This window comes from Ambystoma mexicanum, chromosome 6q (genome assembly GCF_040938575.1).
Source record: "Ambystoma mexicanum isolate Mex_15411 chromosome 6q, UKY_AmexF1_1, whole genome shotgun sequence".
Classification (NCBI taxonomy): domain Eukaryota; kingdom Metazoa; phylum Chordata; class Amphibia; order Caudata; family Ambystomatidae; genus Ambystoma; species Ambystoma mexicanum.
Window position 1 is genome coordinate 220,596,130 of NC_090937.1, and position 12,027 is coordinate 220,608,156.

The 12,027-nt window shown below is 49.5% G+C and overlaps 1 protein-coding gene and 1 long non-coding RNA gene across 2 annotated transcripts in view; one reads left to right on the top strand and one right to left on the bottom strand.

Annotated features, from left to right (window-relative positions):
* LOC138515908 (uncharacterized) overlaps window positions 1-12,027 on the bottom strand; it is a 125,015-nt gene that overhangs the window by 37,265 nt on the left and 75,723 nt on the right. The gene's annotated exons all lie outside the window — the stretch shown is intronic.
* Window positions 7,516-12,027, top strand: part of LOC138515906 (alcohol dehydrogenase 1-like) — a 75,962-nt gene continuing 71,450 nt past the window's right edge. Inside the window, exon 1 of the mRNA XM_069630668.1 lies at window positions 7,516-7,696. Coding sequence (XP_069486769.1) covers window positions 7,679-7,696 — 18 coding nt within the window. The 5' untranslated portion in view covers window positions 7,516-7,678. The remainder of the gene's footprint in view (window positions 7,697-12,027) is intronic.

A 12,027-nucleotide genomic window follows, 5' to 3' on the forward strand; every position in this document is an offset into this window, starting at 1 on the left:
TCTCTCATAAATAACGGAAGGTGCAAGGCCAGTAGACCCCACAGAAACAACTGACCTCGTAATTCAAGGAAGTGTTAGTTATCAGGGCATTTGTTACCTTTTGACTACACAACATTTGGTGCCCCTCGCCACAAATGACATCATCTAACAATTTTGAACTTACACAACCAAGATCAGAAGTGAGTTTGCCTTGATTTCCACATATTATACTGCACTGCACTGCAGTAGTGCAGTGCAGTCAGGGCTCAAGTCGAGGGTACAAGCGGGGGGACGGAGTCCACCCACTTTTTTCAGTGGGTGGACTCAGTCCCCCCAGTTAAAATGAGAAACATTGAATGTGCTCTTTTAGTTTATGAATTAAAGCCAACCTCACGGATCGAGCCACAGTCGTCAGGTTTGCAGGCCTGACACTTGCCCACTGCACTATATAACCTGATGAAAAATAACAAACAACTAAAGGTGAAAATGCCCATTTTCGGTACTGCAATTTTCAGGGAAAACATTTGTTTTGGTTCTCGGAGTTTAAAACATGCACACCTTTTAATGTTTTTAAAAACACTATTCGAAGAAAATATCCTCTCTTGGTTTTGTGTGGGTGTTGATTTTATGAAGGGCAAATGCCATTTGTCTTGTGCAATTTGGGTGGTGGTTATGCAAAGGCAGTTTAATGAAATGTGCATATTTCACCTTGATATGCTCATTTCTGGCAACGTCACATCCCATTGCGTTTCTTGATGAGTCCCCCCACTTATATTTTTAGGACTTGACCCCTGACTGCAGTGCATGTGCATGGTGCGGGCGGGAGGTCGGGGGCCAGCCAGGCAGATGACTAGTGGGTCGGGAGAGACGGTTCAGTGCCGTCCCTCTCTCCCGACCTGAGCATTTTTTTTTTTGTTTTGGTGCGGGCTGCACCAAAACAAAATAAAAAATGCTCAGGTCGGAAGAGAGGGACGGCACTGAACCGTCCCTCCGAGTCCCGACCCACTAGTCATCTGTCTAGCTGGCCCCCGACGTCCCGCGACCGCCCGCACCATGCACATGCACTGCACTGCAGTGCAGTGCATGCAGTAATATGCTCGGGTCGGGAGAGAGGGACAGCACTGAACCGTCCTTATCTCCCGACCCAGCACCTGGCCTGGCCCTGCTGTGACCTCCCGCCCACACCGAAATAAAATATGCTCAGGTCGGAGAGAGGGGCGGTTGGCACAGAACCAACCGTCCCTCTCTCCCGACCCACTATACACTCGCCTCCATCTGACCCCCCCTTTACCTACCTGGCAGCGCAGTCTGCAGGAGGTAATGAAATTCTAGGCCTGCTGCCTGGCGAAGTCCATCTCCGACAGAGGCTGCTGGTCACTGGCCCACGCCTGCGCATAGTGAGGGGCACGTGCAGAAATGAAAGGCACTGCATCTCAATGCGCAGGCGTGGGCCAAGGCTCTGCCATCAGCCTACTGTTTGCAGCCTGCATCAGACAGTGCAGTGCTGCCACCGTTCCTATACTTTTACTTTAAAAAGGAACGCTCCGGAGCGGTTTCTTTTTAAAATAAAAGTATAGGAATGGTAATGAAGAAAAAAAAAAAGTAGAGGAGCACCGCTCCCATCCGCTCCCGCTCACTTCGATCACTGGAGATGGGGCTTGGGGGCACAGATGACAGAGAGAAGAGGATGTCCAAGGTTTTGGAGCAAAAGTGGGTCAGCCAGTGCAGAGCAGAGGGCCTGGGAGTGGGGAGGCTAGGATGAGACTGTGGTAGGATTGGCAAGTACCTTGAAGATTTTAAAGAGTTCAGCCATGTTTTTGGTGCCTTGGACAGGAGCCCTCTTCTTGGAGCAGATGGAGAGACGGTATTGCCTTTGGAGTAGGCAGCAGACCAGTTTGTCAGAGGATGAGCTAGATGCCTGCCAATTCCACACTGCAGCTTTGCACTTGTGTGTCAAAGCGGCCAAGTCAGAGTCATACCAAGATTTGCATTTGGAGGTAGGATTCATACAGATCCTCATAACGGGGGCAAGGATGTTCAGGGGGTAATAGAGGGATTGAGGTTGGCTTGAACAGAATCAGAAGGAGAGTCTAATGAAGGGGATGGAGAACAGATGAAGGAAGAGGCAAACACAGCGACAAACAGATGCTTCATCAGTTGATTGACAGAGAAGGAGAAGGCAGCACAGGCAGAGGCATGGGGGGACAGGGTAGGTCAAGGTCAGAGGAGAGGAGAGAGTGGTCAGACCAGTAGAGAGGGTTACTGAGACGGTTAGAGAGCAGGATGTCTGTTGATATGAGAGCATCCAAGGTGTGTCCAGCAGAGTGGGTTGGGCAGCGGGAAGGATAGAGAGGAAAAGAGTGTTGCAGAGGTCACAGAAGAAAACAGTGACCCCATCAAGAGAGTCGAGATGGATGTTCAAGTCTCCAAGGAAGATGCGTTTGGGGGAGAAGGCAAGAAGAGAGGAGGACAGGTCGGCCAATTCTGAGAGGAAGAGGGAGGACGGTCCGAGGGGGTCTGTAGATGGTAGCGAGAGTAAGAGAGAAGTAGGTGAGCCAGACATCCTGCACAATATGCTTTTAAAGGATGAGTAGGTTTGAGTGGGGATGATGGAGGCAAGAACCCACTCAGGGAAGATCAGAGCCACTCCACCACCAGTCCGGGAGGGCCTGGGATTGGACAGGATCTTATAGCACTCACGGAGAAGATTGTCAAAAGCAGTGACTGAGCTGGCCTTGAACCACATCTCAGTAAGGGCAAGGATGTCAAGTTCAAGCTCTTTAAGGAGGTGACAGATGTCAGAGAAGTGTTTGATAGCCGAGGGAGAGTTGAGGGTGCTAAGTGAAGCTGGTTGCCCTCTTTAAAAGATTTGTGAGGGGGGCACAGGGATGGGGTGCCACAACTGGGGAAGGGGGAATGAGGGAAGGAGGGATGGAAGGGGGAGGGAAGTTGAAAAGAGGAGGAAGACACCTGTCAAGAAAAGCAGAGGTTGGGCTGAGAGTCCTGGGCCAGGTTATTGCGATTATGATAGACGTTAATGGTGCATTTGGAGGATTCAGAGTAGGCGAAGAACACTTCCTATCTGGTGCCGTCAGTAATGGTGAGGAGGAGAAGGGGAGAGGACGGTGACCATATTGGGGGCCATAGATTAGAAGAATGAACAGCAAAGATTATGTCAGTGGTAGTTTGTCTAGAGGAAACATTGATGTAGGTGTCTGCAATGGACAGACCAGGGTTGGACTTTGTGAGAGAGGGAATATAGGAGATGGAGACACAGTTAGAAAAGATAGGAGAGAAGGAGTGGTGGGTGGGAGCCAGAGGGTAGCATGGGAGAGGGTCAAGCACTCTACAATAATAGAATCACACCAGGCGGCCAAGCAGACAGAGAGCAATTAGCCCACTGGAAATGCCAAGTATACAGATCATTAAACAAATTGGATGCAGACCTAAATTCGATTTTAGACAAAGCACTCAAAAGCAGTACAAATGGTGGTGGATGCACCGTTGGAAGCACACCAGAGAATAGAAATAGTTGAATGTTTTTTCTTTTTTTGTTTGTTATTGAAGCAGGGCATTAAGAGAGGAGTAGCAGTGTGATGCACATCACGATGCATAGTACTGTTGGTGCAGACAGTTAGACATTATAAATCAGGCATGTAGTAAATGCAACAGTCAGTAATTTGAGCAGATATAGTGTCCAGGATGGTGGGTGGAATGGAGAGATCCATAATTGCTTAGCAGGGCAATTGAAATCAAGAATATGTTCGTGGTCAGAGCATGTGGATCACCAGATCAGTATAACCACCTTTGAACACCTCTGAGGGTGATGCCGAGTAGCTGCAGGGATAGGCCCTGAAGATACTAGCTACAGCTCACATCTTTGATGAAGAGGTCTGGTGGCCTAGACTAATTGGGGGCGGACGAACAACTTTGGTTACGGCCACAGTGAACATTTTAGAGCTGATCCTACTGACGATAGATGAAGAAAATGGACAAACGATTAACTGATCTGATAGAAAAATGAAACACAAACAACTCTTTTAAAAACCTTCGGGTTAAATAAAGTTAAAAAATACAATTATGTTTCAAAAACAATGTTTTTGGAAGAGTGATCACTGCTCCAATCAATATTAAGGCGCTTCCCCACCACACAAGCCTGGATGGCTTGCCTTGCTGGGGAGATATAAAACGGTGCTCCTGCAGCCACGTGGGGATGGGGCCCACCACTGGAGGGTCCTCTGAAGAAGCCAAGTAGAATGGAAAGAAGGCCAGACAGAGGCCTTAGAGGAGGGCTTTGGAGAGGAGCCGGCTTGTGCCTGCAGGTTCCTCTGATAGACCCTGAAGATGTAAGCAGGGACAATCAGAGCCGTGGCAGGACAGTCACTCCTGTGCATCCTGCGGTGGCAGCCATGATGGAGAGTGGAATGCTGAACATTCAAACAATAGCCCACTGGGTTTAGCCACAAGGTGCTCACAGCCAATGCACACTTCAACAGTGCAACCGAGTTTTAAAAACGTTTTGGTAGATCAGGTAGATGTTTTAAAACAACGTTTTTGGAAGAGTGTTCGCCTCTCCAATCAGTATTAAGGCGCTGCCACACCAAACAAGGGTGGATGGCTTCCCCGGCTGGGAAGATGTAAAACGCTGCTCCTGCAGCCACGCGAAGATGGGGCACACCACTGGAGGGTGCTTAGGGGGCGTTGAAGCGTGTTGGAGTTCAAAGCGCAATTCGATTTTCTTTGCACTTTTGAATCCATGAATACGGGCAACGCACACAAACTGTTTTATGCGCAAGTAGGCAAGTTGTTTTAAGCGCTAAGTACTTTGTGGGGACTTTGCACTTTTTCTATGAATCGGGCCCAAACATTCAATATTTTGTTTGTTGTGGAATCTGCTATTTGTCAACAAAACGGGCATCAAAAAATCCCATGCCACCCAATCTTGGCTGATAATGTTTGCTGCATTTGCTCTGTGGCCATGTTCTTGACAGTCCATAATGAATTAGAGAAGAAACGTAGAAATAGGTTAGCGTCTTCGTTGGAAGAAATTAATGTGTACTGCGATTGTCAATTAAAGGCGGCCTGAGGTCTTAAAGTAAATGGCTCTCTCGAATTCTATGTGGCCAGTAGTTTGAGGTAACGACTTGCAAAAGTACATGCATTTTAGCACTTGTGTTCCTTCTTCAGCATCCAAGTTACTGAATACAAAAAATGGCATTGCTTGAGAATAACTAAAGAGCATAACTATCTGTGAAAACAGAGGACCAAGAAACTGGTGTTCATTTCTCTTACCCCAGTGCTCGTGCCTCCGCCCTACTCTCTACATTTCATACAGTTATTTTTCAAGTCTGCTTAATCGAAACGCTGCTGCTTATTTGTGTTGTATTTTTTTCTGTCCCCCCCACATTTTCCAATCCCGAACCATGCTCCCTTTCCCAATTCATGATTGTCCCCTCTGCCCTTCCGTAGGCCATCCGTAGCGTGGGTCTCTTTGATAAGACAAGCATTACATCACCAGCAGTGAAAGAAATTACGATGGGGAAGTTAGGAGTGTGGGTACTAGTGGGTGCTATGAGTATGCTGTTCCCAAAGCGGTCCTTGGAGCGGGCTTTGGGAAAACAGGATCGTTCGTTGGTTCACCTAAACCAAGCTCTAGTCCGGGATGGGCAGAGCACCAAGCGAGATAATTGCCCCAGGCCCCGGGCCGTGCAAAGTACGGCCCGATAGAGGGCCTGGGGGGTTAGGCGCGGGATGGGGGCGAGATGGCGCGAAGAAACATGGGGAGGGGCAGCCAGTTGGCGCCACTGCACCAGTGTTGCCAGGCAACGGCCCCTAACAACAGGCAAGGTGTGAGGGGAAACCTGCAGGGGGGCTGGGTAACCTGCGATAGCATATTAAAAGGGCCTGTAGAATAAGGGAGCCAGTAGACCGGAATACTGTAACAGGGGATGGCCTGGAAAGAGGGAAGGTTAACAGGGGATCTAAAGGGATCTCAGGCTGAGGGAAACAGAGATTTTCATGTCAACAATAATACCACATAGAACATAGGATGGGGCATTTTGCAGACACTAATTTGAAGGCATTAGAGGAGAGGGGACGCAGACACGGGTACTTTTGGGGGGAACCTGAGCGGCCGAGGCAACGCCCACTCAGGTGTGGCGGCACGTGTCCAGGAACGGATGCCTGAGGGTAACCGAGACTGACCAAGGAGAAGGCTGGCATCGCTAAACCCTGGACAAGGTGTGCCCAAAAGCACAGACACATGTTGTTATCATGATTCTTGTTTGTGTTATTTTCTGTATAAAATAAATGCCTACGGCCAATCATTTTTCCACAACAAATCTGTCTGTAAGTCATTCCATAGTATAGGAGGTAGGAAACAAGAGCAAGGAGAAGCCCACACTACACAGCCTATGCCCCAGGCCCCGGGCCGTGCAAAGTACGGCCCGATAGAGGGCCTGGAGGGTTAGGCACGGGGTGGGGGAGAGATGGCGCGAAGAAACATGGGGAGGGGCAGCCAGTTGGCGCCACTGCCCCAGCGTTGCCAGGCAACGGCCCCTAACAACAGGCAAGGTGTGAGGGGAAACCTGCAGGGGGGCTGGGCAGGGCCCGGCCCCCAGGAGAATAACAAAAGGACAGAGGGGGTATAAGTATGGCCAAAGGACAAGGGAGAAAAACAAACCAGGCAAGACGCTCACCTCGTACGGGTAGGCGTCTTGGGACCTGGGCAAAGGAGAAGGAAGCGTTTTGCCACCCAACCCACCCTGCAAAACTTCAGGAAGAAGGAAACGAGCGGAGAGAGGAGCAGGAACGCCGAGTACTTTCTTCGGTACACGGTAGAAGAAAGTCGTAGGCGGCACGTGTCCAGCAACGGATGCCCGAGGGTAACCGAGACTGACCAAGGAGAAGGCTGGCATCGCTAAACCCTGGACACGGTGTGCCCAAAAGCACAGACACATGTTGTTATCATGATTCTTGTTTGTGTTATTTTCTGTAGAAAATAAATGCCTACGACCAATCATTTTTCCACAACAAATCTGTCTGTAAGTCATTCCATAGTATAGGAGGTAGGAAACAAGAGCAAGGAGAAGCCCACACTACACAGCCTAACGCGCCTCTGCCAGAACACTCGCACGTATCAAGCAGGGACTTCTCCCGTGAGGTAGATCCGACGCTCTCCAGGTATAGAGACCTCGGGGGTTGGCTGAGGGAGCGTATTGTTGCACTTCAGCCAAAGAATGCCTTTAATCCAACACAAAAAGTAGCTGCATGCCACTGCCAACCGCACCTGAAAATATCGAAGAATGCCTGATTCATCTGACAGTTGTGGTTGCAGTGCTTTTGTTTCAGTTGAAGCTTGAAATACAAATACAGTCCCTAGTTGGGCTCAGTTCCCAGCGCGTGTTTATTTCTGCATTTTTTTTTTATTTTTTTTTTGATAGGGGTAAGATAACTTAAAGAAGTTGCAGCCAAGCCCTACCTAGTTTGCTAGCGCCGAAGTCTTATTTGCTTAGCGAGCTGGGGGCTGGGCCTGTCACTGAGGGGTGTAACTTGGACAATGATACAGCAGCTTCTGCACAGCATCTGCGTGTATATATAGGTGGGTGTACAGTCCTCTCACTCGTGCAGCGGACTTCCCTGGCAGCCAGTAGAGTCTCCAGGCAGCGGACTACTGGGCAGAGAGAGGCAGAAGGCAACGATGGCGACGGCTGGCAAAGTAAGCACACGCATTTTATTCTGAAATACTCCTCAGTATATTTACTAAGGCATGAGCAAGTCTTTGAACTAAAACATCATAGCCGGAGGGTGTAACGTCTTTATGTGAAACCGGTGTCTGGGATGCCTGTCTGCACCGAGGCATAGATGCAGAGTCGCCTTCTACCGCCCTTCGTTTCAGAAAGTTTGCACAGCGCGTCAACCGCCTCTAGGCCAATGCAGGCCTTTATGCGATTTTGGTTAAGCAGTAATACATGAAGGAAATGTTATGCATAATACAAAAACGCGCAGCCATTAGACAGGAACGCCCTCTGGCCAAGACTTTGCACATTATTCAAGATTGAGGATGGCGCTCTCTCACACAGCAAGTTAACTACATCAGCGCTGACACTGGAAACATCCTTGTTGGGCGCTATGATGGTGTTTGAGCAAACAGACCACGTGTGGTTCCAGGACACACGACCCTTTAGTGAGCAGGGGTGTGGAGGCACGCCATATTTGTAAATCTGGGCGGGGCTTAGTTTCTATTTGTATGACATGACAGTCGCACTAAATAGACACGCCAAGAGCTTTTCTACATGGCCGTGGCAAAGCGTAGCATAGGTGTTCAATTTAGCGACTAAAGACGCCTAAACCGAACTTGCTTCTGGTGCCCAATCAGGGGTGGCGCAAAGGCACTGTTTAAAGATAAAGATGCAGCGTGTGGAACGCCACGTGTTTCTGGTATATTCTGGGAGGTGGCTGGGCAAGGGGAATGCTAGCTTAGGGGACGAGTACTGAACGGATGCATAGAGTCCGAGGATGATGGACAGGTGCTTATTGCATAGATGCCTATAAAGAGAACCATAGACAGTATAGGGGGCCTATGTTTGTGTTGTGCAGGAGTCTTCAAAGGGGCGTTGGGTGGGTGGTCCCCTAGGTGGACCCGAAGGATGGCCATGGGGTGGGGATGGGGGGAGTGCGATCGGATTCTGTAAAAAGGGATTAAGATTTAGATGCTCTACTGCTTGCGTTTTTCATTAAAAGCATAGAGAGCCTGCCCCCCACATGACCATCGTGTGTGCCCCCTAGGGACCACCCTTAGGAAGAGGAGCAATAGCTTTACACAAGGGGGGATCGGCATTGACACGTTTGAATCCCATTGATGTAGCGTATCCCCTGCCATGTTTGTGTGTGTGCATGTGCTGTGCACGCCTATGTATGCCTTTATGCTGTGCCCCTGTGTAGTGTACTCCCGTGCCTCTGCGTTAAGGGGCCCCTCTGTCTGCACTGTGGTCTGCCTGGGTGTGTTGCTGGGTATTAGAGTCTGTGAGTGACTGTGTGGGGCATCCGTGAGCATGTGCTTGCGTCACCTATTCCCGCGTGTTCCTCTGTTGCCTGTGCCTAAGTGTATGCGTATGTGCTATGCATGCGTGTTATCATGAGTGGTGTGTGCGTCTGTAGCCCTGTGACCCCTCCCCGCTCCCCCCTCATGCCTCATAGTATGTTGGAAGGTGTGCTTCTGCAGACACTAGTCTTGTATATTTCTCCGAGATTCCTTTATAAATGGTTTTATATTGTATCCTTCAGTGGCACAACGACCATTGGTCAGATTGAGCTTTAGGCCCCCACGCCTCTAAATTGTTGGGCTATGGCGGCTTAACCCTGTGGACCTACAGAGCCGTGACAGAACAGGACACAGACAATAAACGGCTGCACAGTTAACTAAGGCCTGGCAATTGCTAATGTACAATGTGTCATTGTTAGCATCTGCATTCATTTCATGTGCATACATGTTTAGGCAATTGAAATACCGATGGGGGTTAGTACTTGCATCTCAGGGGAGTCATTGGAAGGGTAGAGAGGACAGGAGATAGCTTCTTCTCACTGCAGTCTTTAAGTGTGTGGTTTCAGATGTGAAGGAGAGAGTTAACTGCTCATAACATTGAAGCTGGAATAGAATCGTCTCATTAGAATGTGTACGTTAGATGCCCCACACACAAGTAAGTTTGACCCTCCCCAAAGTCTCTGAAGTTAGTGCCTCTAGCGACATTTGAAGCCTTAGCCCCCCCCCACCTGTTAAGAGGCAGGCCAGTCTGGTCCCCAGGGTGTGAGGATGCCCGGGGAGGAAGGGTGGCCCGTCCAAGCCAGTGCACCGACGGCAGCCCAGGCTGCAATGACCACACAGAGTCAGGTAGTCTGGCTGCAACTGTCAAGCGGGAGATCTCTCAGCCATTTCATCAAATGGATTACATAGTCACACATGTGACCTCCAACACGTGACACCGCACAAGCCCTGTGGCTCGATGCAGACATCACAACGTCCCATGACAAGTGTAAAAACAAAGGAATAACCCAATAACGACAATATCACACAGCATGAATTATTATAACCAATGAGAAACACCCATTGGACTGTGAGGTCATTTTAGGGCATTACCATATACACAATTTGCAGGGGGACCACTTTCAGCATTTGGTGGTTCACGTTATTAGCTTGTGAGTGACGGTGGTAACTACTTGGCACACAGGTAGTTTCTGGCAAACACTGATGACATGATATCTTACTGGGCCTACTTTAAGCAGGCGAGTCATACGCGGGATCACCTCTTCAAATATGTATTGCTATTGGGTCTGCTTTAAGCGTAGCACGTTTTCAGGATCACAGCTTCATAAACACACCTCATTGCTCATTGTCATGGTAGGATCTTAGGAACATATGTACATTGGCTTATACTACACACATTCAGGACCTTGACACTCCGATCATTTTAATAGTTCTGATAAAATTAGCGAGCACCGCACTAGCTGGCAAAGCTGCAATGGGGACACCACGGCCAGATCAGCACTTTGGTCATGGGGACAGTCCATCATTCTTAGTCCACAAAAGAGTAGGGAGCACCCCACTAACTGGTAAAGCCACACCGGGGACACTGGGTCACATTGGCAGTTTCGTCACAGGCACATAGCCTCTTTAGAGGTCCAGAAAAGGTGGAGAGTGGTCCACTAGATGGCAAAGCTGCACCCAGGAACAATGGGGGCCACATCGGCTGCTGTCTCACAAGCAAGTCAATGCTCAGTCTGGGCTGAGCTTGCAGGCCACTGTTCATGAGCCGTAAAGGGTCTTAGGAGCTGCCAATCCTATGGCTCCCGATGCAGCTCTATGATGCTTCCGGTGTGGCCAAGCAGAGTTCTTGCAGTGGTCAGTTAAGAGTCATTTGTACCACCCATAAGGAGGGCAAAGGAGGGGTCCCCTCCTTGCCTCCCTGATCCGGTGTGGAAAGGCTGATGACAGCCTATTCGGGCCGGGCCCCTATCCAGGCTCCCCTTTTACCTGACTACACAAGCACTCTATCTGGGGAGAGCCGCGGTTAGGCCAAGTTTGTTCTCCCCTTGTCACATGCCTCCAGGCGGGAGTTCACTGTGGCTAGAGTCCAGGTTGTGCCCGTATCATCTCCCACCAGTTGGAAGCTTGCAGTGGCTGTGGTCCAGGTCGTACCCCAGGTGGGAGTAATTTGAGGTGCTGGGTAGGGCGCAGGAGAGGCAGCGGTCCAGGTTGCGCCATCTCCGGTCCGAGCGGTCACATAATTTACCCAACACAGCAGCAGCGACGGCTGCACCACTTCCTCTCTCCCCCATGAGGGAGGATGTCATAGTGCTGTGGCTACAGCGAAGGCTGCGCTATTGTCATCTCCACCAGGCAGGAGTGCTCTGTGGCTGCAGTCCAGGTCATGCCAACTGTGGGCTCCCCCAGGTGGGAGTAACTCAGTGTGTGGCCTGTGTTAAGATGAATTTCAAAACTGTGACCTGGTGGGCAGAAGTTTAGGAGGCCACCCTAGTTTAGTGGAAAAGGGGAACCTTCTGGACAAACTAGACCAATCTACAGTAGTTTGGCAGGTGGTCAAGACAGTCTCAGGAGGGGTGCGAGTGATTGGGAGCCCACAATCAGCACACACAGTAAAACTCCACAGATTACCCTTAGACAGATGTATATAAAACATACATTTATTATAGGCCTTTATAACAAAACACGATTAAACCACAGTTATCAAGAAAACAATTACCACACACGCTTATTCACTATGTGACATATACAATAATGCAATTAGCCTAAGGCTGATGATGGGGGAGAAAATAACCACAACCTGCAACAGAAAGGAGTTAGTACAGCAGATATATCAGATTAGGCAGTTATTCATCAACAATTACTAATTATGTAGACCAACCCTACGAAGTGAGGAGCCTAATGCTCAAAATACAGTTGTGCGTTAACAAGCGTAGTCGTGCGTAAAACGAAAAGCAGGTTCTCTTCAGGGGGCTGTAGCTGCTCATGACGGGGCGTGAGGCGATGAA